This window comes from Artemia franciscana, chromosome 8, assembly GCF_032884065.1.
Source record: "Artemia franciscana chromosome 8, ASM3288406v1, whole genome shotgun sequence".
Taxonomy (NCBI): Eukaryota; Metazoa; Arthropoda; class Branchiopoda; order Anostraca; family Artemiidae; genus Artemia; species Artemia franciscana.
The window spans coordinates 40,963,970-40,991,828 of NC_088870.1; the positions used below are offsets into that span (position 1 = coordinate 40,963,970).

General features: G+C 36.1%; 1 protein-coding gene and 1 long non-coding RNA gene across 2 annotated transcripts in view; one reads left to right on the forward strand and one right to left on the reverse strand.

The window, feature by feature from the left end:
* LOC136030434 (facilitated trehalose transporter Tret1-2 homolog) overlaps positions 1–27,859 on the forward strand; it is a 50,421-nt gene that overhangs the window by 17,341 nt on the left and 5,221 nt on the right. Inside the window, exons 3-6 of the mRNA XM_065709418.1 lie at positions 2,728–2,951; positions 14,221–14,471; positions 21,243–21,420; positions 26,300–26,494. Coding sequence (XP_065565490.1) covers positions 2,728–2,951; positions 14,221–14,471; positions 21,243–21,420; positions 26,300–26,494 — 848 coding nt within the window. The remainder of the gene's footprint in view (positions 1–2,727; positions 2,952–14,220; positions 14,472–21,242; positions 21,421–26,299; positions 26,495–27,859) is intronic.
* On the reverse strand, positions 794–26,326 carry LOC136030437 (uncharacterized). The gene is made up of 4 exons (XR_010618275.1): positions 23,907–26,326; positions 13,309–13,443; positions 6,262–6,419; positions 794–1,231 (listed from the first exon to the last, which is right to left on the reverse strand). It is a non-coding gene; the product is annotated as an uncharacterized LOC136030437 (long non-coding RNA).

Consider the following 27,859-nt stretch of genomic DNA (forward strand, 5'->3'; position numbering starts at 1 on the left):
TCCTGGCGGGGCTAAGAATTGCCTGCCTTGCCTTTTCCATCTCTATGCTGGTAGATACAGGAATGTAGCATTTTAGCTGTATAGATAAACATTTTAATTAATTACTACTCCCCCCCACCGCTTTCATCATTTATCTGAAACATCATGGAGATTAAGCAGTTTGTCCATTAAAATGCACTTTTTTTTAGGAATCTACCCTACTCCCACCTGAGAAATTACTCACCTGCTCCCTCATTATAGCTGATACGCTCATTATGGCTGAGTTATACTTTTGCATGTTCCTGGTTTGACGTGATCATTAACAATGATTGGGTCGCTTCCAAAACTCTAAAAAGTATAGTTTCTTCATGAAGAAATTATAAGTTCATGAAGAACTTATATTATACTATTGAAAGACAGTTTATCAACGAAACAATACTTAACTGACTTGCGTATTTCAGCGAGGGAATGCATACTTTAGAAATATAGGGATGATAACAAATCGACTAGTTTTTACACTAAAGAAATTAAAGAAATTGTATATTATTCAAAATTCCACATTAATTTAGATATGGAGAGGTTGGGGGTAAAGTGTCTCGTTAATGGAAGTAGTATTAGTTGAAATTGCCAATATTATAGGATTTGTAAATTTGGTAATTCGGAGACCATTCAATTTCTTTGGAAAATCTCCTAACTGGGGTTCTTTGTATTTATTCTGTGTTTGAAGCAATGGATGGCTAACCTTATAAATGGGGATTAGGTATGAAGACAAATATCTAGCTTACCCAAAGACTCCTTTCACTCTTTTGTCACTTTCACATTGGCACAAGTTCTTATGAAAGAATTCAGTATGTTGTTGATCCCACTAAGCAGAACGAGCGTAGTGGTATACTATACTTTTTAGTGCAGAAGCTTTTAAGCTTACTTGTAATATTAGCACCTGAAAACTAATAGGCACACCTGTTCTCACCCGGCGGCAGACTGTTCAAACTGGGTACTCGCTGTTCGAGCAAGGAAAGCTAATATGCTAGTTAAGACAGTTAAGAGCAAAATGTGATCCGAATTTCGTTTTTTTTCCAGTTCTTTCAGAGGTTTTCGAATGGAACGATTCTCATGAAAGGGATAAATCTCATCCAGAGAAATTATTTACCTTCCACTTTCTGTTTCCCCTCACTTCTTGCAGATCTCCGATCATAACTTCGTAATCCTTGTTTTGTTGGGCATAAACCACTTGCATATTTCTGATATAAACCTTGAGAAAATATGTATTTAATGTCTAAAAACCGTTACCAATACACGTTATTATATGTCATAACAAGACAGTTCTATTAAGAAGCTAACGGCTTCCGGTCAAAAGTCTGAAATTTCTTTATTGTTCCCCTCCCTCCGATAAAAACATTTTATTAACAATTCCTATACTATCAGCAATCAGCAATTTCAGTTAAATTACGAAATTCTGGCGTGAATTTACTCCCTCCTTCCTGTTTATCCTTCATGGAATCATTGCTTTTACAGGATCTGTATTCTCCTGGGAGGTCACACATTAATTGAAACTAATTACAAAGATGACAATGTTTCCTTCTAATTCTCTCTGGTTTAGTCAATTGAAGCTCTTTAGTTTTTATTCAGAACGACCGACTCAAAAAAATCATTTGCATTTTTCCTGAATTTTGAAAATGTAGCTTTAATGGTTGTTCCGGGTGATATCATGAATGAGCATTCCCCCGATCTTATATTCATCCCCCGATCGAGTAACACTTGCGTACTGATCGTCACAAATAGTTTTTATGAAAATTGGTCCATTGGGTGCAATCATATTCAATTCGAATAGAAGTATTGACGAGATATTGTCAAAAAAGTCTTCCATCAAAATATGAAGCATTAATATCTGTCTGACGCAGGCTGGGTGTCGCTTACGATATATCGTAAGCAATTACACCACCCCATTTAAGATAAACATGAAATACTGTGCAATGGAAAACTCAAGAAATGTCTTCCTTGAATTATTATTAGCAAGTTTCTGCAATATCTTTGAATTTTTAAGTGTGAAAAGCATTATCGAGTTATATTTTTTTCTTTTTTCTCCTTTCTTTTTATTCTTTCTTTTCTTTTTTCCCTTTTCCTTTTATTCTTTTTTCTTTTTTTCTCCGCATATTTTTTTCTCATGGTTCATTTTGGAAACACTGTATGGCGTGAATTCTGATCTTTAACATTTTGTAACAACCAAAAGAACACTCGTAGAAAATTCTGATTTTTGGATATGAATAGACCTAAGATAGTGGTAAAAAAATTTCATTTTGATGTCCTTGGTTCTTTAATGACTTAAGAACGTCTAAGTGTTTTTGAAAAGGGTTCAAATTAAACAAACAAATTAAGAGCATCGAATAGCGTGCCCAAAGGGTGTTTGGTTTAACATTACACCCAAATGTGAGAAATCACAGAAAAATAAAAAGAAACCTGATAATAAAATAAAGTAAACCTGGCAGTTCGATTGTGCAATGGCTTAAATAAAAAATAAAGTGATTTCCTAATCCCCATCGGTAATCAAATACCTGTTACGGGCTGGGTTTCCACACACCATTTAACCGACACTTTACCAATCTGAGTAAGTAATCTAAAACATTAGGTATTCAACTATTGCTTTGCTATTTTTGTATAGCATTAACCAGAAGATCTTTGTTATTTCTTCAATACCTTTTTTAGAAAACATCTCTTAGATAAATTTATATATCTTAATTTCTTCTTTAGCAAGTTTGCCCCCACTCTGCGCATTTTTCGGTAGTCTTGTGGCTGGACCCTGCTTGCAGTTCCTAGGAAGACGTCTGACACTCATTATTATTTCAATACCATTCACAATGGGGTTCATGGTATTAGGATGTGCGGTTTTTAGTCCCAGCATTGGTGTAGTTTATGCAGGTCGCATCCTTTCCTCATTAGCTAATGGTGCAGCAACTCCTTCTTCTCAGATATACGTAAGTTTTTTTATCATTTAAAACCTAATTGACTTCATCTTAGGAATCAAGAAAAATATCTGTTGTTTCTAATTTATGGGTTGTGTATAATTTCTGATCGGTCTTACTTTTAATGTTGCTCCTTACTTATAGTGAAAATTTGTTTCTTTGTTTATATAAGGAAGAATCAGGTTAGAGCAAGATTAAGATAAAAATACAAAAATTCAAATGTTTCTTGATTTAGTATTATATAAAAAAGAAAAGTTTTTTCAACTAAAAGTGAGGAGCAACACCTCAGGAAATGGAATCAGAAAAATATCTTTTGTTTCTAAAACTGGCGGAAGTGGTTTATGTTAATGGATGTAATAAAAACTTTAAAACTAGAAATGTGTTAATACACTTTATGACCATAATGCAACAAATATTATATCGTTAGACTTGATTTTTTATTGAAGTTTCGCATTTATATATATTGTTTTCGTAGATTTGTATTGTATTTATCCCGGTTGCATTCATTTCATATATTTATACCTACTTTTGAGTTAATTTTAACTTTTACCTGTTTGGAAGTAGAAAACATGCTTAGTATAAGCACAAATCTAAATTTACAATAGAAAGTATTGAACATAACTTATGGTTGAAATAGCAAAGTAAGACAAAATTAAATAGTGAAATGCTTTTAATTTTTATTTACATAATGAAAAAAATATATATACTGTTACAAAAATAAATTACTAAGCTAGGGAAAAGTTTAAATTTTGCTAATCCGTAACGATTAATTACAAAAACATTCCTAAAAGCATCCTAAATTAAAAATAATAATAAAAAAACTACATAAGTGCTACTAGAAACATCTTACACTAATTAAAACAAAATGAAAAACAAAAAAAGAAACAAGAGCTAAGAGCTCATATAGCACTAGTGACGAGGCGAGAAGAGCTAAGAGCCAAGAGATCATATGGTATGAGCTCTAACAAAATTCTATGAATCAATAATTTGTGCAGCTCCCTGACACGCCTACCAATTTTAATCGTCCTAGCACGTCCAACATCACCAAACTCGCCAAATCACTGAACCCCTCCCCCCAACTCCCCCAAAGAGAGCGAATCCAGTACGATTCTGTCAATCACTTATCAAGGACATTTGTTTATTCTATCCACCAAGCTTCATCCCGATTCCTACACTCCAAGTGTTTTTCTAAGATTGCCCCCTCCAACTCCCCCCAATGTCAAACGATCTGGTCAGGATTTGAAAGAAGAGCTCTGAGACATGAATTCTTTCTAAAAATCAAATTTCATTAAGATCCGATTATCTATTCGTAAGATAAAAATACCCCAATTTTCACGTTTTCCGAGAATTCCAGTTTCCCCCTCCAACTCCCCCCAACGTCACAGGATCTTGTCGGAATTTAAAATAAGAAATTTAAAGCACAAGATCCTTCTAAATATCAAATTTCATTAAGATCTGGTCACCCTTTCGTATGTTACAAATACCTCAATTTTCAAAATTACCCCCCCTCCAATTCCACCAAAGAGAGCAAATCCGGTCAAGTCATGTCAGTCGCGTATCTTAGACAGGTTTTTATTCTTCCCATCCAATTTCATGCTGATCTCACCGCTTTAAGTATTTTCTAAGATTTCCGGTCCCCCAACTTCCCCCCCCCAATTACGCTTGATCCGGATGGGATTTAAAATGAGAGATCTGAGTTACGAGGTCCTTCTAAATATGAAGTTTCATCAAGATCCGATCATTCCTTCGTAAGTTAAAAATACGTCATTTTTTCTTATTTTTCAGAATTAGCCCCCCCCCCTATAGATCGGATTCGTTCCAATTATGTAAATCACGTATGAAAGACTTCTGCTTATTTTTCCCACCAAGTTTCGACCCGATCCCTCCAATCTAAGCGTTTTCCATGATTTTAGGTTCCCCCACCCCAAATTTCCCCCAACGTCACTGGATCCAGTCAGGATTTAAAATAAGAGCTTTGAGACACGATATCCTTCTAATATCAAATTTCATTGAGATCCGATAACCCGTTCGTAAGTTAAAAATACCTCATTTTTTCTAATTTTTCAGAATTAACCCCTCCCTCAACTACCCCGAAGAGAGCGGATCCATTCCAGTTATGTCAATCATGTATCTAGGACTCTTGATTATTTTTTCCACCAAGTCTCATCCCTATCCCTCCACTCCGTGGAGTTTCCCCCTCCCAACCCCCCCCCCCCCAATGTCAACAGATCTGGTCGTGTTTAAAATAAGAGCTATGAGCCACGATATCCCTCTAAATATCAAATTTCATTAAGATCCGATCACCTGTTCGTAAGTTAAAAATACCTCATTTTTTCAAACTTTTCAGAAATAATCCCCCCCCCCCAACTATCCCAAAGATAGCAGATCCGTTCCATTTATGTCAATCATGCATCTAGCACTTGTGTTTATTTTTCCCACCCAAGTGTTTTCCAAGTTTTAGGTTTCCCCCTCCCAACTCCCCCCCCAATGTCACCAGATCCGGTCGGGATTTAAAATAAGAGCTCTAAGGCATGATATCCTTCTAAACATCAAATTTCATTGAGATCCGATCACCCGTTCGTAAGTTAAAAATACCTCGTTTTTTCTAATTTTTCAGAATTACCCCCCCCCCCCCAACTACCCCAAAGAGAGTGGATCCGTTCCGATTATGTCAATCATTAATCTGGGACTTGTACTTATTTCTCCATCAAGTTTCATCCCGATCCCTCCACTCTAAGTGTTTTCCAAGATTTCAGTTTTCCCCCCTCCAACTCCCCCCAATGTCATCAGATCCGGTCGGGATTTAAAATAAAAGCTCTGAGACACAATATCATTCCAAACATCAAATTTCATTAGGATCCAATCACCCACTCATAAGTTAAAAATACTTCATTTTTTTCTATTTTTGCGAGTTAACCGACCCCCCACTCCCCCCCAGATAGTCAAATCGGGAAAACGACTATTTCTAATTTAATCAAGTCCGGTCCCTGATACGCTTGCCAAATTTCATCGTCCTAGCTTACCTGGAAGTGCTAAAGTAGCAAAACCAGGGCCGACAGACAGACCGACAGACCGACAGAATTGGCGATTGCTATGTGTCACTTGGTTAATACCAAGTGCCATAAAAAGACAATCACCTTCTCTGAAACACCGCCAGAGTAACAACCCTCTTCTAAATACAACTCCATCCACCCCAACCCCTTCAACCCACTTCTCCCTCCATCCCTATAATCCAACCCACTCCAACTCCCCCAAAAAAAATAAAAGTAATTTCCTAACAAATACTCTTTTAATCTGTTTTTAAACTATGGGAGGTACTCACATGAAGTGAATTCCAGACAGAAGGGCCAAGATACTTCAAAGCAAAGCCAGATCTTAAAACCGAAAAACTAGATGAGACGACCATGCTTGGCTCCTTCCAGTAGTTTTTGAGTTCTAAGAAAAGTGGTGGAGTAAACTGATCAGATTGAGAGGAACAGTCTAGAAAAGATTTTCCATTTGTCATGACAGCAATTTTTTTTTTATTTCTTATTATTTTAAAAATCTAAAGCTACCACCTTATGCTTGATGTGTCTTTCAATCAATGAATCAAAAATTTATTTCCTAAAAACACGCAAGATGTTAAATGGAGTAATAACAAAAAGAAAAAAAAGAGAGTCAAAACTAAATACACTTCTATCTCACAAATAAAAACGTTCAATAAACTATTTGCATGATCTAGTATTCTAGAGTATTCTTAAGCCAAGAACAACGTTCTTCAATGACAATGAAGCGTTGTGCTACTCCAAAACTAGACACGTGCCGATAGCTGCTTTCCCATAAAGGGATACATAATAGAAACTTCGAATAACGAAATACGACAGATAGCTACTTTTTCAGTTTGACTAAAAAGTCCTTGTAAGGGCGCTAACGCTAAAAAATTTGGGACAGCAAACGCATCATAAATCTGTCCTAGAATTGCCCGCTTATACCTAGATTTACAGGAAGTCCATACGTCCTTCGCAGTCTTTTAATAAAAATTCAAGCAGGAGGGCTCTAGTATGCTTTAATCTAGGACGAATTGGCAGGCCAAGGCAGAGGAGCAATGGCAAATATTTCCAACAAATGAACGATCAGTCGACTTTCCCACTAAAAGAACTTCACTCTTTTCTGGGTTGCAATTAAGACCAATCTTTTTATGCTCATAATTTGAAATAATAATAATATAATAATAATGATAATAATTTATTCCAGAAAAAGCCCGTGGGCCATAGGAAATTTACATAACGAAAAACAAAAAAAAATTAACTAAATTCAATTAATACTATTTAAAGAAAACGCTCCCGATGTACCGCTGCAATCCTTACAAATCTTGCTATCTTTTTAATACTCAGGAAATTTGTCTCTTTCATTCTATCTACCATCCATATCTCATTCAATTTTTCTTTACCATACATCTCTCGCCTCCAATCATTCAATATGACATATTCACACAAAAATGTATTAAACTATACATTTAATATTTAATATATTTGAATATAATAACTTGCAGCAGCAGCCAGGTTCAGCACATCATCGGCATATTTATTTAGGTTCAGCACATCATCAGTATAGTTAACTAGCGGTAGATAAAGGCCTCTAAAAGTAAAAATAGTTGTAACATTTTTATGACTCTACTACGCAATTTTTATAAAGAGGAGGGGATGACACATGACCCTATCCAATACCTTTCCACACTCTTATACGGACTCGAGAAAGCACATTACATTCATGAACTTTAACATCTATACAAATCCCTCTATAAACACACTATTGAACGATTCAGACCACAAGCCTCAGTGCTCTGTAATAATTTGGGATGTAATTCCGAATCAAATAACAAGTGTTGTAAAAATTGCACAGTTCTTTGATTCTGCAAAAATAGTTCATTTCTGATTGCATTATAGAGTCGGGTAAGACGGACCGGGGGGCAAGACGGACCTTTTGTCATTGCTCGACTTGAGCGTCACCTTTTTATCACTTGTAGAGCTAGAAACAACGGCCATCTAGTGGCAAGTTTCGGAGCGAAGTCTGAGAGTTGAAGCCAATCTTGTCTTCGAGAAAAATATTTTTATTCGTTTTCACATTCTCGAAACCGGCTTTTGAGGTAAATGTTTTTCTTTTCTGGTGTTTCTAATGTTCTGTTTTATGCTGTGGTAATTTTTCTTACAAATATGGAGGTCTAGGAGAGTGTGTGAGACATTAATTTTTTTCATTGCAGCGCCATCTTATGTTATAATTTTTAACTATTCCGAAAAAGCAGGTTTAGGGTAAGATGGACCACAGAGACAGCGGGTAAGACGGACCGGTCCGTCTTGCCCCCTATCATCTGGGATCTTTTTCGAAGTTATTATTTTTTACGTATTTTGTGAATACTGTGTTGCATTTATTGTTCCCGCATGTCAATTAGAAATATATTAAGCTGTCTCTCTTTTGCAGAATGGGAAAGTATACTAGGAAAACCACCCGCGGTCTCCACGACCAGGACTTACTGAGAGCAGCTGCTATGCGAGTTAAATCTGGTTCGCCGCTTTGCAAAGTTTCGAAAGAGGTTGGTTTGCCATGAAGCACAGTGCAAAGAGCAGTTGCAAAACTCGACGCAGCAGAAGATCCCCAATCAGTGGAGTTGGCAACTACCTTCAACTTTAAAAGTGTGTTCTCAGCAAACAAAGAGATACTTCTGAAGGACTATATGATCACGGCACAGCACATGCATCATGGACTTACGAAAAAGGAAGCAGGTCAGCTTGCATATGAATATGCCCAGGCCAAAGGGAAGAATATGCCGAAGAACTGGACTGAAAATAAGTGTGCAGGAAAAGACTGGATGAATAGCTTTATGAGTCGTGTTGGGCTTTCCCTAAGGTCCTCCGAAGCGACAAGCCTTGCCAGAGCCACCAGCTTCAACAGGACGAATGTCAGCGAATTCTTCAATAATTTAGAAGAGCTGCTTATAAAGCACAAGTATCCGCCGAATAGAATATATAATCTTGACGAGACTGGAGTAACCACCGTTCAGAAGACATTAAAGGTGGTTGCAGAAAAGGGATCAAAGCAAGTTGGACGCATTACTTCGGCTGAGCGAGGGACGCTGGTAACAGTCGTAGGGTGTATCAACGCAGCTGGCCAGTCGATAGCCCCTTTCTTTGTCTTTCCACGAGTGAACTGGCTTCAAAGTTTTCTCAATGGCACGCCCCCTGGAAGCACAGGAAAATGCCAGCCGTCTGGATGGATGACAGCCGAAATCTTCCCGGATATGATACGCCATCTGATCTCCCAAACCAGTTGCTCGCCCACAAATCGACTTCTGCTGATTATGGATAACCATGATTCGCACGTCTCATTGAGCGTGGTTAATCTTTGCAGAGAAAACGGTATTGACATCTTAACGCTTCCGCCACATTGCAGTCACAAGATGCAGCCTCTTGATGTTGCTGTTTATGGGCCATTCAAGCGATACTACAATGAAGCAGCTAACTCGTGGATGATTTCGAACCCAAACAGGAGGATTACCATTTATGAAATCGGAATATTCGTTGGAATCGCTTTTCCAAGAGCTTTCGTCATGGAAAACGTACTCAGCGGGTTCCAAAAAACAGGAATATACCTTTTCAATAGGAACGTTTTCCAAGATCACGACTTTCTCAGTGCCTTTGTGACAGACCGACCAGCACCAGAGACGTCTCCCATGACAGGCCAGTCTGCAGTTCCATCAACCAGCCCTGCCGACGAGAGCTTGAATAAGGACGTGCTGCCAACTACCAGTAGCTCAGTGATTTCTGCGACTATGCCAGTGACTCCAGAGTCGGTTCGTCCTCACCCTAAGGTGAGTTTCTATGCAAGAGACGGAAAAAACGTTTAGGAAAAGAACAAAGTCCAAAATTCTGACGAACACACCTGAAAAAAACAGACTGGAAGAAGAATTTGAGTTGAAAAGAAAAAAATCAGAAAAGAAAGCTCAAAGAAAATGGCCTGAAAAGAGAAACCTCTCCAAACAGCCTGGGAACGGGGAAGACAGCTTCGATGAACATATCGCGCTGGATGATGAAAGTGATGACAGCTTGCATTTGGATGGGTCAGAGGAGAAGGAGTTTCTTGATGGAACCGAACCAAAAAGTGGGGATTTCTTGGTTGTGAAAGTGCCGACCAAGAAGAGCTTCGGGAATTATGTTGGAGTTGTGTGTGATTGTGAATCTGATGGTTTCCAAGTTCAGTGTTGGAAGCGATTAGCTCCATCGAGCAAATTCACGGCAACTGAAGAGATGAGCTTCGTGCGAAAAGAAGAGGTCATCATGAAGCTGCCAAAACCGACCCCTTCGGGCGGAACGACGAGACAGTCGGCTCAGTTCGTTTTTCACGTAGATTTGGCCTCGTACAGTGTTTAAATATAGTTATTTGCTAACTTTTTACTTTTTTACTTACTACTAGTATTTTAAGTATTCGAAATAAAATTGTTTAGAGACAATCAATCTTTTTGAGCAATTGGGTCCGTCTTGCCCAAAGGGCTGGTCCGTCTTATCCTATGGGGTGGGCAAGATGGACCTTTTGACCAACTTCAGTTTTTTTTATCTGGGCCCAGAAATACGGCTGATTTATGTGTGAAGAAGGTTTCTTTACGTAACTCAATGTTTTGGGGACAAGTTAGACACCTTTCGTCAGTCGTTGCTTGTTTCCAACCTCTTCCGCAGACGAAAAACCAAAATGGGGTCCGTCTTACCCGACTCTCCCCTACTGCAATGTGATTGTTGTTTAGTGAACACAAGCAGGATAATAATGGGCAGTATTCGAACATCTTTCAGCTAAAATGTGTAAACAACTGATTCAAGATGGTTCAGACAAAAAAAAAAAATAGCAAAGGGACGTCGAAGTATTGATCTTGTTTGGTGAGCAAAGGTTGTTTGTTGATCGTGTTTGTGCCAAAAAAAAGATCAAAATTACTGTATGAGTTTGGCAAACACATAAACAGAGAAGGGAATAATGTCTGCTTTCATTTCCTTTTCATTCAGGGTGGCGACCAAGGTACGCAACTGTCACTTGAGTAACACACAAACATCGCTGTTTTGGACCTATTGTTGACCTTACAAATTGCTAAATTTTTATTTTGGTTTAACACATCGCTCTGCTAGACCAGAAGTGACAAAGTTAAACCGCAAGAATTGAGAATTTCGATTCATTTTGGTAAATAAATATACTTTTTCTTAATTGGATTGTCAAATTCTTTGCATTTTCAAAACTGTACTGGTTCAGATAAAATGAAAGCGTAGGTTTTCATGGATATGTTACTATGAAAGACCGAATTGGAGAATGTCGATAGTCACCAGAGAATGTCCGCAAGGTTTGATGCTACAAGTTAGATTAGGTTGGGTTAGTTTAGGTTAGGCTTTTATCCCTTTTCTGAGATTTATAATCTGAATTAACCCAACCTAACCTTACTTTTACCATCAAACCTTGCGAAAGACTGGCAAACTGACTGAATCCAAGCAGAGAAAAAGAAATTTTGACATTCACCTGTGAATGTCCGCAAGGTTTGATGGTTACACGTTAGAGTAAGTTGGGTTAGTTTAGGTTAGGTTTTTCCCCGTTTCTGAGATTTGTAACCTAATTTAACCCAACCTAATTTTAACCATGAAACCTTGCATAAGACTTAAATCTAAAGAGGAAGCCACATGCCATGTAAGCAGAAGATGGAACACCCTTAAAGAGTTGTTTTATTGAATAAGATGAATAGCTCCAGAGGTATCATTTATATCTGTACACGAATTCAGAATATTTGAAGGTAAGAATATTTTGAGGTAAACAACGACCTTTTAGGAAAACCTGCCAAGGGTACAAAATCACTATATTAACAAATTTTTGTTAGTTTTAACAAAAAAGTACTAGACCTAAGCAAATTAAAATTGCAGAGATTTTCAGAAGTTGATATTTGAGGTGATTCCCAGAAGATTCATTTACTTTGCTTAACTACTTTTTAATTTTGAATCACGGGTAGTGATTCAAAATTAAGGCAAGAGGTGTGGCAAGCCACTACCAATATATGAGTACCATCGTAATCGTGCCTCAGTCCCAACTATCAACAAGGCTAGATATAGTCTCAGGCTATACACAAAGTTTCATATTTTCTGTCGATTTGTACGATTTTTTACGCTTATTTTGCGATTTCCTTACGCTTATTACGATTTTCTTATGGTCAGTTCAAAATTTAGATAAGACTTCTTTAAAAAAAAAAACGAAAAGAAAAAAAGCACAAAATCCACAATTTTTGACACATAGCCTAGGGTTATTTCTGGTTTTACTTTTCGAGAAAATATAAATTTGCCAAATTTTTCGTATAGCTTAAGGTTATTTTTGGGCCTATTGTGGGGGAGCGTGGCCTGGGATGCTACTAGAATGGCAATAGCATTTAGAATATTCCTGTTTTTATCTGGTTTATATCCTTTAAGCTAAGACCCTCAGTACTAGAATAGAGTAGCTTAGAATGATAGATTATATGCAATTTAGATGTAATTATGATAGATTTTAATTACATTCATTTATAATCTATTTAAGTAATTTGTAATTACTAATTTATTTAAGCAATTTCTAATAAGTAATTTGTTCAATTAATTAAGGATTTGTAATGTGTGTAATAAATAATGTAATTTAATTATAACTACAATCTAATTTAATTAGAAAATTTTTTTACATTATCACAATTTAATGTAATTTAATTAACTATCGATATATTTATAATGTAATTTAGATATATAAAATGATAGATTAGAATGTAAGCAGAACATGAAACATCCAGAAAGAAGGAACAGAATATCTAGAATTTTGGCTGAAATCCAATTTTTCCTGTTCTTTAAATGTTAGGCTATATTGTAAATTGATGAACATGAGAAAGAGCAACACAAGACTCCCTTACCTTAACAACTTATCTTACCTTTTCTCACCTTACCTTACCTATTATTGATTTTCAGCTACCAGTTTGATTTGCTTCCAGTTTCACTGCATCCCATCCCTCCAGGCCATGTCTGGTTTATGATTTTGTCCACTTTTATTAATTTTTAGACTCCTTTCATTAATCGAAATTTTTTCAAAATTCAAAATTTAGACAATTTGAAAACAAAATACAACAAAACAGGTGAACATTCTTATGTAGCTGAGAGTCAAATCTTGCCTTATTAAGGAGGGCTTGAATTCAATTGAAACGGCATTAATTATTACATTTTAAAACAGCATTAAGTGGAAATCAAATCGTGTGTTTTTTATCTCTCTAATTCCAATTCTATACCATTGACTAGCCATGTGTGGTTTCTTTTTATTTCTGAATTAAATATTATAGCAACAAATTCCTTACTGCATGACTTACCAAAAAATCCTTTTTACAGATTTTCAGAGTTGCTTCTAATTAACTGCATCTTGGTCCTCCAGTTCAGACGCAAAAAAGTTTGCCCATTGTTGTGTTTTTTTTCGGAAAAAAATAGTCAAGATACAACTCTAGGCTCTATAAAAAAAAGGCAGCTCATATCGTATTCTTTTTAAGCAGTTTTGTTCTAAATTTTGAACTAGCTGCTCATGACAAACAAGCAGAAAAAATTGCAAAAAAAAACAACAAACATATAAACCAACTTTTTATGTATAATCTTAGAATATAACTTGTCTTCTTAGTTGTGGGGGGGGGGTGCATAATTACAATGGTTGTGGCTCTAAGATTCACCCACTTTAAGTTTCTAAGGCCAGAAAATGTATGGTGAACTACGTAAACGAATCTTTCAGGCATAATCTCAAATTTCCATTCCTGAAAATCTTTGAAAGTTTAATTCACTTAGGTTTAATTCACTTAACTTAAAACTAAAAAAAAAAACTATATTTACTTTACATTTGTATATGCCTTCTCATTCAGAGCTTAATAAGACACACATGGCTAACCCTAACTCAAGAAGTCAAGCTTTATATTATCGGAAACCTGTGCAGTAGGCTATTGAAGAATACAAAAACTTTAAGAGAAAAGTAAAACAAACCGTGTTTATTTGCCAAGGAAAATCGAAATTTCACGATCCTTGGAGTCAAATTTAACACTTCTGGTTCAGTTTCGGTTTTTTACCTTTCCGGTGCCATTTTTGGCTACTTTTGGTCCAGAATTAGTTATAATTGGGTATTCACTTTTCAAAACGGCCGTGATACTTGTGAACCAAATTTGCCAACCCGAAACTCTGATATTGGGAATAACATTCTTCTAAATTTTCCTTTACTCTACTAATCATTATTCCACAATTTACAGATAAGCGAATGTTCCTCTCCTCGAATTCGCGGAGCACTGGGTAGCATTACGGCCCTATGGCTAGCACTTGGAATCTTAATCGCCTATGTTGTTGGAGCATTTCTACCCTGGTACGCTTTGGCGTGGGTAGAATCTGGATTCCCGATATTACTGCTCATAGGAATGTTATTCATGCCAGAGACACCAGGATGGCTCCTGTCTAAGGGAAGAAAAGATGATGCACAGAACTCACTTCAGAAGCTCCGAGGAAGGTAAAGTCTATTTTGGTGTGATTCTCTAAAACACAGCGGTGTGAAAAGACAGTAACGTGACAGTGTGGTACGGTAATGTGATAACCTGACAGGTTAATAGTTAAGAAAATAAAATTTCCCAGAAACTCCTTTTTGTACTTAAAAAAATATTATTACGAGCCTATAATATAGGCTATTACATCTTCGAAATGTCTGGCCATAAATGAGCTTTATATACATCCTCCTATTCTTCACTTTCCGTTCTAAAGTTATGTCTTCATTTGCCTATTCAGAGAAAGTTGACCGTTAAACGTCGACACAGATATTTAATTGAGGTTGGTCTACATTCAGCTAGATCAGTCCATCCCCACCATTTGGCACGTTATTTGTTCGTTCATTTCGACGTCTCTGGGTCAACTTTGCCAGGAAAAGGTAAATTACGTACTCGGCCTATGTAGGATGACTTTCTTGAAGTATCACTTTTTTGCTATTTTTATTAAAACTGAAATTTATTCCCAAAGATATCTAGTGCTTCAGTGTGATTTGCTTCATTTTTGTATATTTTAGGTGTTTTCCCCAACCAAAAAAAATTGTTAGCTAACAATTTCCCCCACAATTACGTTTCTATTATCGTCAAAACAAAACTGTTCATTCCTAGCGGAGGTCCAAGCACTTTACTCCCTAGTCAGTTTTTTTCAGGGATGGCAACTCGAGATAATTATAAAACCCGAAACAGGTTTTATAATTATCTCGGAATTACAAAAAAATAATTGTCGGCCTCAAGATTTGATTAGATCAAAACATTCACCAGATTTTTTTATATCTGTTAAAATAAAAAGAGATAAAAGCTCATACGGCGCTTGTGACGAGGGTGGAAGAGCCAAGAGCTCATATGGCATGAGCTCTAGCAAAATTCTAAGAATCAATAGATTGATTTAAAAGGAAACAGAGGTTTAATGCCGGCGGGATTTAAAATAAGAGCTCTGAAACATGAGGTCCTTCTAAATATCAAAATTCATTAAGATCCGATCACCCACTCGTAAGTTAAAAATACCTCATTTTTTCTAATTTTTCCTCTTCCTTCAGCCCCCCAGATGGTCGAATCGGGGAAAACGACTTTATCAAGTCAATTTGTGCAGGTCCCTGACACGCCTACCAATTTTCATCGTCCTAGCACGTCCAGAAGCACCAAACTCAAAAAAGCGCTGGATCCCCCCTAACTCCCCCAAAGAGAGCGGATCCAGTCCGGTTGCGTCAATCACGTATCTGCGACATTTGCTTATTCTACCCACCAAGTTTCATCCCGATCTCTCCACTTTAAGCGTTTTCCAAGATTTCCCGTTTCCCCCTCCAACTCCCCCCATGTCACCAGATCTGATCGGGATTCAATATAAGAGCTCTGAGACATGAGTTCCTTCTAAATATCAAGTTTCATTAAGATCCGATCACCCGTACCTAAGTTAAAAATACCTCAATTTTTTTAATTTTTTCCTGAATTAACCCCCCCAACTCCCCCAAAGAGAGCGGATCTGTTCCAATTATGTCAATCACGTATCTAAAACCTGTTCTTATTCTTCCCATAAAGTTTCATCTCGATCTCTTCGCTCTAGGCGTTTTCCAAGATTTTTGGTTTCCAAGATTTCTGTTTCCCCCTTCCAACCCTCTTTGTCACCGGTTCTGATTCGATTTTTAAATGGAGCATCTGAGACATAAAATCTTTCTATATATCAAGTGTCATTAAGATCCGATAACCCATTCGTAAGATAAAGATACCTCAGTTTTCACGTTTTCCAAGATTTCCGGTTTCCCCCTCCAACTCCCCCCAATGTCACCGGATCCGGTCAGGATTTAGAATAAGAGCTCTGAAGCACAAGATCCTTCTGAATATCAAATTTCATTAAGATATTATCACCCGTTCATAAGTTACAAATGCCTCATTTTTTCTAATTTTTCCGAATTACCCCCCCACCCCATTCCCCAAAGAGAGCTGATTTGGTCAGGTTATGTCAGCCACGTATCTTGGACTTGGGCTTATTCTTCCCACCAAGTTTCATCCCGATCTCTCCACTCTAAGCCTTTTCGAAAATAGCGACGAAGACCACACTGCCTTTCCATAACAAACAAATACAACGTAGAAACAATAGGGAAAGTTTTTTCAAGACAATGGAAATTATTTATGTAGATATTTCGGCCCTATGTCCAAGGGCCGTCTTCAGCACAATACAATACTATATATATATATAAAAGAACTTACATCAAATTGTGAGAATTAAAACTGAATATAAAAACACTTATTAAAACAATTTTTTTTAAAAATATAGCCCTAGCATCCTTACTTCAGCGAAGTTCAACCAGGACTGGCGAAAAGAATGAAATGAAGAAATATAAACTCATTCAAACTAAAGAGAATAAAATGATTAGATGCAATTTCTTAAAGCTAATCTTGCTTGTTTAGCAGCCTGTCTCAAAGGCCTTTTCGTAGTTGGTTCAGTACTATTATAAATTGGTTTAGTAAAATATTTTGTTAGATCATTTTTAATTAAATTTGAGTATAAAGAATTTAGTGAGTATTCTCCCAAGTCCCTGTTCAAAGAAATATTTTTATTTATTTTTTCCAAACCTTTTCCAAGATTTCCGGCTCCCCCCAACTCCTCCCAATGACACTGGATCCGTTCAGAATTTATAATAAGAGATCTGAGTTACGAGGTCCTTCTAAATATGAAATTTCATTAAGATCCGATCACTCCTTCGTAAGTTAAAAATACCTCATTTTTTAATTTTTTCAAAATTAACCCTCCCCCCCAACTCCCCCAAAGAGAGCGGATCCGTTCCGGCTATGTCAATCACGAATCTAGGCCTTATGCTTATTTTCCCCATCAAGTTTTATCCCGATCCCTCCACTCTAAGCGTTTTCCAAGATTTTAGCTCCCCCCAACTCCCCCCAATGTTACCGGATCCGGTCGGGATTTAGAATAAGAGCTCTGAGACACGATATCCTTCTAAATATTAAATTTCATTAAGATCTGATCACCCGTTCGTAAGTTAAAAATACCTCTTTTTTTATTTTTCCGAATTAACCGTCCCCCCATTCTCCCCCCAGACAGTCAATTGGGGAAACGAATATTTCTAATTTAGTCTGGTCTGGTCCCTGATACGCCTGCCAAATTTCATCGTCCTAGCTTATCTGGAAGTCCATAAACTAGCAAAACCGGGACTGGCAGACCGACAGACCGACAGAATTTTCGATCGCTATATGTCACTTGGTTAATACCAAGTGCCATTAAAACCGCCGAAATCACTAACTCAGGAACGTCAGGCAAACTCCAAATGTTTAACATGGGAGGTATAGGAAGATTCCTTGAGAGCCCGTCCTGCCTTAACTATCATCGCCAGACAAATCGAATCAGTGTTGGAGAGGATTATTGGAGAATTGGAAGCACAACATTCAAAATCACATAATACTGCAGAGCTTACAATTTGTCTACAATTAGCTAACAATTTGGTTTCCACCGTCCTATCAACCTGCAAGCTGACATTTTGGGATAACGATTGGACCGAAGAAAAGAAAATTTTGTATATATCACGTCATTAAGATAAAACCCACGGAAAGACAAGCAAAAGGATTCCAAAAAATGGATCGTTATCACTTTGCAATAGAGTATGAATAAACAAATGAATTTACTGATAATGAGGTTAATGCTGTTAATGATAATGGGGTTATGAGGTACAAGTGCTGTCCAGCAATGGTTCTAGGTTGATTCTCACCCACCGGCAAATTCCCTATGTCAGACCCTCCTCCCCTCCACAAAAATCCCCAGAAACTTCTCCTGGGAGACAATTTCTCCACGGAAATCCCCCTACATAAAAATTTTGAATCCAAAGGGAAAGTATGACAAAATAAAAAGTAGGAAGAAAAAAACGGATTTTGGAACATTTTACCTATATTTCCAAATAAATGGAGAATATATGGTGTAGGATGCCCTAAACGTTTATTTTTATACTTTTATTTCTTCCAATTCTTTTTTTTTGGATTTTTGCGGGGTTGGGTTGTAATAGCAGGGTAAAATAAAGGTTAAATAAAATAATTTAGAAACATGACACTAGTGGCAATTATAAAAGGGCTGCCCTATTAAGGAAGTACACAGAAATGCAGACTGGGATTAAAAAATCGGGTTATTACTTCCCGTTGGTCTCCCCTGGCACCGAGAACTGTAGAACATAGTACAAATTCACCTCTTATGACCAAGAACACGTCCAGTGGGCGTATATCAAAAGTTTTCCTGTCTGAAGTATCTTTAAGGAGAACCTTTTTATTTAAAATTCAATTTAAAAAGGATGGAGTCAAACTCCAAGTCAGAATCAAGCAAATTTAAGATGAACAGAAAACCTTATTCTAAAGAAGCAAGCAATAGTGTTTAAGCAAAGAAAGTTTTCAAAACGTAACCAAACCCTGTTCACAAAAAGATCTTGAAATCATGCCAAAATAGAAGAACTATCTACTAATATTATAAGCAATGGCTTTTAAAAATCGCAAGCGGGCCTGGGGGCCATACGGTTACCAAATCCTTAGAATTCGAAGATTAAAGTAAAATTTCTTTTTCTTTGGGGGGTGAAGAGGAGGTAGGTCAGAGACTAACTAGGTTGTAACTCAATTAGCCTCTGACCTAACCTCTCTTCACCCCCCAAAGGAAATGTATGTAGACCTCAATCTTCGAAAATAACTTCGAAGACCACACTGCCTTTCCATGACGAAAGTAAAACAGTGCAAAATAGGGATGATACTATCGAAATTACAAAAAATTCTATTCAAGAATAATTCCATAAACAGAGATACAGGTGAATTTGGATTGAACTCAATTTATGATAAATTTACTGAGGTCAAATAAAGTAAATATCACCTCACCTAAGAGCTATGACCTCTGTCCACGTAATATGTCAGATAATTCTAATGAACCGGAACCGAAAAGGTCAAAGAGCCGATGCAACAGCCGAGGAGCCTCGGCTGTTGCATTGAAAAAAATAAGAGCAATAAACTATATGTAATTAGTTTATTAGGTATACATTTTGTTTATTTTTATTCATGTCTTTTAGTTTTACTGCTGATGATGAACACTGTATATGTGTTCGAAATATCCAGTTAAATAATTTTATATCTATTCACTGTCAATAAAAAGGTATCATCCATATTTTGAACTGTTTTACTTTCCTCAATCTTCGAATTTTGAGGGTTTGGTGACCGCAAGAACTTCATGACGTTCACGCTTCAGGATTTCTAAGAGCTTTCTGAATTTCGGATTCACCCTTTTACAAAAAATAGCGTCGAAGCAAAAACTGGATAATGAACAGCGAGGAAAACAATCTTCAAAAACTTGAAATGAAAAAAAATCTTAGTAATCCATAAAAAAACCAAAAGACTTGTCAAAATCCAAAAATCCCTAAGCCAAAAAGTTCACCCCTATGAGTCGTCAAAAGTCTCCATTTCAGGAGGAGGGGGACCTCTAAGGTGGAAGCACTATTTACCACCGATGACTTTAGTACTTGATGCTAGTTCTAACCTTGCGATTGAGATCACGTTCAACAGGCGTACATAAGAAGGTATTCCCGTCTAAAGTACCCTTAAGGGGCGTTTTTTTTTGTATCTAATTTAAATTACATGGAGTAAAACTTTAACTCACTTCAAGTCAAGTTTTCCCTTTTGGTTGCTCAATTTTACATGTGGGGGTAATTTTCCAGGGAGTAATTTGTCAATGACCCGCCGGGTGAATTTTCTGGGGGGGCTTTTCTGAGAGGAGAATCAACCTGGCACCTACGGTAGTTCAAAGGCGAACAATAAGGGGACTACGGCAGTTTGAAAGGCGTTTATGTTGCCCACCCTATTTTTTGCAGGCAAGTAAAAAACTCGAAATGTGTTTCAGGTCATTTGGTTGTTATTTGGCATTCAAGTGTTTTGTTACCGTTTCCATGATATGGCAAACGAGTTTCGACACCAATAGTTTCACCTTTTAACTGTTTCTGTAAGTTAGGGAGGCAGATATATTGTATCTTGTGATGGTCAAAAGAATAAAATAAGCTGTCGAGAACTAGATTGGATCAATGGATCAAGGGCAATGAGCTAAACAGAATTGGCTATAAAAACGAGTTTGACAAAAAAAACTCACGCTGACAGAATTGGCTATAAAAACGAGTTTGATAAAAAAAAAATGTCACATTCCGCCTTTTCACTTCTCACGCTGAAGACGGAGAATAAACTGTTGGTAACATACAGAGCATTAGAAATACGGTGTCTAAGCCTGTAAAACGACAACTTTGTGTGGAAGAGCATTAATGTTCACCGTTTTTCCAAGCGTTATAGGGAGGCTGTGATTAAGACCAGTGAGAAGACAATTCTTTAAGGAGGGAGGGTAACCCATGAGAGGTATTTTTCGTCTTTTTGATGGATTTTGGAGAAATGTAGCATAGCAGTATTATTTGACTCAGGTCCTTTTGGCCAATGAATTAGTAAAAGCTTATTTAACCGATATTCTAATAGGGTGATTGTGAATGATAAATTTAAGACATAAATAAAACGAAAATTGGTGAATGGGGTGGAGGTGAGTTAAAAACGAATGCTTATTAATTTTCTATCAATAATATCAAATGCATATATAACTTCAAGCTCATTTTCCCAGACGTTATATCCATCGACAAACGCACTGTGTTCAAGGGTATAGCATTGAGAAATTGATTGGGCACTTACTGGAAGTCCACAGTGCAAAGGAGAAAATTTATAAATGAAGTTAAAAAATCTTTCAGACACACAGACGTGACTCTTGAGCTACAGAGAATAGAAGATACAATAACAAATGGAGCTGAGAAGCAACAGCAAATGCCCACTCTCTTCAATAAGCCTGTCCTAGTTCCATTTGGCCTTACTTTAGCACTCATGTGGTTTCAACAATTCAGCGGAGTCAATGCAGTCCTATTTTATACGGTAAATATCATCTTTTAGTTTATCGATATTATTAGCTGATACTTTAATATGAAAACTGATTGAGCTCGGAGTTCAAACTCACTCTTGAATTTTCTTTTGTAAGAGTACATGAACTCTAGGCTTAAGAATTCTGCCCTACTCTCTTTAAAAGTTTAAGGTCTAGATTAAATTAATATTTTCAAACAGTTCGTGGTAACGAACTGTAGCAAGGAGCGACCCGGCTCAATAGTAAACGAAACTCTAAAAAATGGAATTTCGATACTAAGAGATACATCAAAAGAATCGAATTTTTATGCTGATTTTAAATATATAAGTTTCATCAAATTTAGTCCTTGTCATAAAAAGTTACGAGCCTGGGGAAATTTGCCTTATTTTGGAAAATAGGGGGTAAAACCCCCCAAATGTCATAGGATCTTAACGAAAATCACACCATCGCATTCAGCGTATCAGAGAACCCTACAGAAAAAATTTCAAGGTCCAATCTACAAAAATGTGGAATTTCGTATTTTTTGCCAGAAGACAAATCACAGGTGCGTGTTTATTTGTTTATTTATTTGTTTTTTTTCCCAGGGGTCATCGTATCGACCAAGTGGTCCTAGAGTATTGCAAGAGGGCTCATTCTAACGGAAATGAAAAGTTCTAGTGCCCTTTTTAAGTGACCAAAAAAATTGGAGGGCACCTAGGCCCCCTCCCACGCTCATTTTTTCCCAAAGTCAACGGATCAAAATTTTGGAGATAGCCATTTTGTTCCTCATAGTCGAAAACCTTAATAACTATATCTTTGGGGATGACTTACCCCCCAGAGTCCCTGGGGGAGGGGCTGCAACTTACAAACTTTGATCTATGTTTACATACAGTAATGGTTACTGGGAAGTGTACCGACGTTATCAGGGGTATTTTTTTGGTTTGGGCGTGGGGTTCAGATGAGTGGGCTATATGGGAGGATCTTTCCTTGGAGGAATATTTCATGGGGGAAGAAAAATTCAATGAAAAGGGCGCAGGATTTTCTAGCATTACTATTTAAAAAGAAAAAACAATGAAAATATAAACATGAAAAAGTTTTTCAATTGAAAGTAAGGAGAAGCATTAAAACTTAAAACGAACAGAGATTATTACGCATATGAGGGGTTCTAAAAATACTTTAGCATAAAGAGCGAGGTATTTAGGAGGAGATAAATACCTCGCTCTTTACGCTAAAAAATTTTAAGTAATTTCAACTATTTATTCTACGGCCTTTCTGATTCAGGAGTCATTCTTAAAGAATTGGGACAAAACAAGATTTAATGTGAAGAGCGAGGTATTAACGAGGGGACGAACCCCCTCATATATATAATCAAAAATATAAGAATATAAAAGTTTGTTACGTAAGTTAATTCTTAAGTTACGTATATTTTTTACTAATAAAAACGTTGGTGGGGAAGGCCTCCTTCCCTACCCCTTATTTCTCAAAATCGTCTGATCAAAACTAAGAGAAAGCCATTTAGCCAAAAAAAGAATTAATATGCAAATTTCATTTTAATAATTTATGTACGGAGAGCCAAAATCAGACATGAATTAATTCAAAAACTTTCAGAAATTAGATAAAAAACAAATTTTTTGAAATGAAAGTAAGGAGCGACATTAAAACTTGGAACGGACAGAAATTACTCCGTATATGATAGGGGCTTTTCCTCCTCAACACCCCGCTCCTTGCGCTGAAGTTTGATTCTTTCTCGCAACTCTACTTTCTAAAACAATAAAAAACTTTAGCCTAAAGAGCGGGGTGTCGAGGAGGAAAAGCCCCTTTCACATACGGAGTAATTTATGTCCGTTTTAAGTTTTAATGTCGCTTACTTTCATTTCAAAAAACTTGTCTTTTTTTATTTAATTCATATTAAAAATGACTATAATTATGAGTTCTGCCATACTTTACACAAAATCTTGACCGGAAAACATGATCAAGGCTTATGCATATTTTAGGCGCCATTAACATTCCTTCTATTCTAGAATAAAAATGTTTTAGTTCATTTAATCTCAGTTGGCATTCTAATAATAAATTAACTGAACAGCCACTTTCACTTCTGAGCGTCCATCTTTCTCAAATTCGCAATAATCCACGCCTCTGTGCTCAAACAAGTGAGCACACAAATGCTCACATACATATACTGGAGATTCCTGTAGTCCAAAGTTAGTCAGTCTAATTCCAAATGTCCCCTTGTGGGAATTTTGGACCTTTTTGTGGATGGTATTGAACATCAGTTTATGAACAGGATATATCCAGTACTGATGCTACTTTCTGTTACTTCAAAAATCTCTAAATCTCTAAATTATCTCTAAATTAATTAGAGAATTTCATGCAAAATCGCTTAAAACTTTGAATATATAACAGATGTTGAAAATCGCCAATAAATTATATGGGAGAAACAGATGCGTATCTGGTAAAATAAAGTTGTTATGCGAATACTTACCTAGCCTAGCAATTAGTAGAATGAAGCTGTAAAGCTTACCTCTGACGGTTCTTTTTGAAACAAAAATTGAATTTTATTTTTTTCCAGCTCACTTCTGGTCAGTAAACAAAATATTCTTCTTTGATAAAATGTTTAGTTTGTTTATACGGTTGCCCTCAGCTTACGAAATATCATGAAGTTCAACTCTTCTGCAAGCCACCAAGTTTGAAAATCTTGCCTAGCTAGCAAAGAAGGGTTTATTGTTGTTGCTGTTGATTATTAACGTCTCCTCTTGAAACCAGCTTCTGTTTAAACGATCTTCCTTGTTCCACACTTTTCTCTTTATTTCCTCATGGGGTAATCTGAAACAAACTTCATCATTTTTTTTCTTATTCTTAGTTTTGTCATTTTTATTTATTTATTTTATTATCATTATTAATATATATTTAAAATAAATAATCATTCATAAAGAAAATACACAGCATGCATCTTACATCTATCATTGATTCTCAATTCTACCCTATTAATTTTTTATCCCTAACACAAAACATATCATAAATCTTTTTTTCCACGATCATTTAAATAATTTGAAACGACAATATCATCTCAAATTATATAACATTGACATCATCATTTATCACTAACTCAAGATCCTATCAAAAATCATACATTCTACCACGTACAAAATTAAAAAACAGCATTACTATTTCCATTCTTATAGCATCATCTTTGATCCCTACCCATAACATTGACATCATCATTTATCACTAACTCAAGATCCTATCAAAAATCATACATTCTACCACGTACGAAATTAAAAAACAACATTATTATTTCCAGTTTTATAACATCATCTTTGATCCCTACCCATAACATTGAAATCATCATTTATCACTAACTCAAGACCGTAGCAAAAATCATACATTCTACCACTTACAAAATTCAAAAACAGCATTACTATTTCCAGTCGTATAACATCATCTTTGATCCCTACCCAAACCAAAAGACTAACGTTGAGACTGCCTCCTATTCCTTGTAAGTCTCTTACCTGTCTAGTTGCCCATTTGTTTACCAGTTTTCTTTTACAAAAAGGATAACTTCTAGTTCTATTCTCTTCTGAGCTTCTTGACGAAAACAAACATGTTCTCAAATTAGTTCAAAGGCGTCTGGTAACGGATTTCTAATCCACGTGTTTGCAAATGAAGCGAAGCTGCGTAGCGAGGTTTTCAGTTCAAAAACGCCTAACCCCTTACCTGGCCTCTGGATAAACCAGTTTTCTCTTTAAAAATGCATGAATATATCATGAGACCGATCAAAGGCTTTTGCTCAAATCAACTCTACCTAAAGCCTGGCTTAGATGAGAGTCATAAACCATAAGAGGAAATGGGCCAAAAAAATGGGAAAAGGGCCCCTAAGCCAAATATGTACATATTTGGTTTATTTGGTTTTTTAAAAAGTGTAAATTTTAGTTTAAGCTGAGCTGTGAATCATGAGCCAATAAATAGATTTATAAAGGAGCAAACTGAATTATATTAAAGTTTTAATTTACAAATAGTTGGATATTCATGTCCATAATAGCTATATCCTGTTAATAGCTAGCTTCTTGAGCCAGAATGTAAATATTTATTTTAGATTGGTCTAATTCTGTAACAAAACTAATTTTTTTTTCAGATTAATTTCGTTTCATTGACTTGTGATGTAGAAAAATTTATATTATTAAAATGCATTTTTGATCTACATGTATTTTTTTTCCTTAGTCTCTTTGCAATATTTTATGAGTCTTTATAAGCTTCAGTAGGAGATCGCTTTAATTGGATAGCATCTTCACGAAGGTTGTTCCAAGTGTATCAATGAATCAATATTTATTAATTCAAATTAAAAATATACAAAAACATTATTATTATTTTTATTAATATTATTAATATTATTAGTATGTTTAGCAGCTTTTCAGATAGAAGCCTCTTGATTGACCCTCTTATGTACTGTATTGAATATGAAAATTAAAATGGACTAGCTTTTGCAGAGGAGATCATTAGCATGAAAACTGGAACATTTTTTTGTGTGTATTTATATTAGCTTATTTTAGCTTATCTTAAACTTTCTTTAGCCCAACTTTAATCCTTAGTGACTGGCAGAATACAACTGATTGTTAAAGGAGAGGTAGGCTACTACCATGTTTTTCGAATAGATAATTTTGTTTCGTTTCGGACTCCAAGGATTCCAGAAAGCAGAAAACTCTATTAATTTCAGAGTGTCGTTGTTTTCTTTTCGAGCCAAAGACTCAAGTCAGTGGTACCATTACACATAAATATAGGAGGGGGATAGTTGTGTCATTCCACGAAAAGGATCTAATTCCTTGGCTGAATGGGGGAATTTCCAAAAAAGGTTTTACCGACCCTGGGGCCAATCAACGAAATCTTTTTGCGGAGCTGACAAAAATTTTTTTATTTTAGGTGTCTATATTCGACGAGGCTGGAGGATCAGTTAATCGACATCTTGCAACAATAATTGTAGGTCTGGTCCAATTTCTGTCAACAATCCTATCAATAATCCTCATTGACAAAGCTGGAAGACGCATACTTCTGCTAATTTCGGCATTTATTATGGCATTTGCGCAAGCATCGTTGGGATCCTTTTTCTATATTAAAGTAAATGATTTTTGAAATTTATTAACAATTTTAAAATAATGATTTTAATAATTCTATAATAATAATAAATTCATAATAAAAATTATATTACAATAATTAATATAGTTTACATATATATATATATATATATATATATATATATATATATATATATATATATATATATATATATATATATATATATATATATATATATATATATAGCTATAGCTCACACTTTACAAGCACAAATACTTCTGACACTTACCGTCACTGCTTCCCAGATATTTGACAGATTTCAAAGAAAGCTTAACAAATAAAGACATGGGCCCATGGACCCATCTTAGGTCTATTCAGAGCTAAAAACTACCTTTTTTTTGGTTGTTTCAAAATTGTGAAGTTTTTAGGGCATTACCAGATTGTCCTCAGTGTAATGAATCTGATCCCTCAAAATAAATAATGCATAACTAATTTGTTAAATATGGCAACACCTACGTAAAAAAATCAAACATCAACAAAATATCGAATCCCAAAGATTCGGCAATTCGGCATCCTGGATTCTACCAACATCATAACTTCCCGGGAGGTAGTTACCCTTCCAAAATTTCAGCTTTAAATTAACCCTAGACACTACTAGATGGTGACCTTTACTTTTAACATCAATATCAGCGCTCCTATATACCCTAGTATCTTGTACTGATCCTGCCAGTCTAAGGTTTACAATAACATAATCAATAAGGTTTGCTGTCCTACCATCACGTGAATACCATGTTAACTTATGGGCCATTTTATGTCCGTACACCGTATTGGTCATAACTAGATTTTTATACCTAGAAAATTTCAAAAGTCTGTAGCCATTACTGTTTTCTTTTCCTGTACGTAATTTACCTCGGCTGGGATACCATCTGTCCCTATTTCTACCGACCTGGGCGTTGAAATCTCCTAGTAAAAACACCATGTTTCTACCTTGGACCTCATTTGTACATCTACATTCGCTCCTGTAACTGTAAGTAAAATTCATCTCAGTCACTAGTATCTCTGTCAGTCGGTTCAACAGGGGCAGATACTACTATAACTGATACACTGAACTTTTTTGTTATAAAATGAGCAATTAGTATTCTATCATTAATACCTTCCCAGCCTAGACAGGACTTAGCAGCTTCCTTATTCATCATGAGCTCCACTCCCTGTCTATGTACCCAATCCTTCCTGCCTGAGTAAACAAATTCTATATCACCTAATTTCATGCTTCCTGCCCCTGGGATATGAGTTTCTGAAACTCCTAATAAGTCCAGCTCGAATCGTCTGAATTCGTCAGTCAAAATGTCATTACGATAGTCATTTTTTTAATATCGTAACATTCCAAGTTCCAATTTTTATATTCTT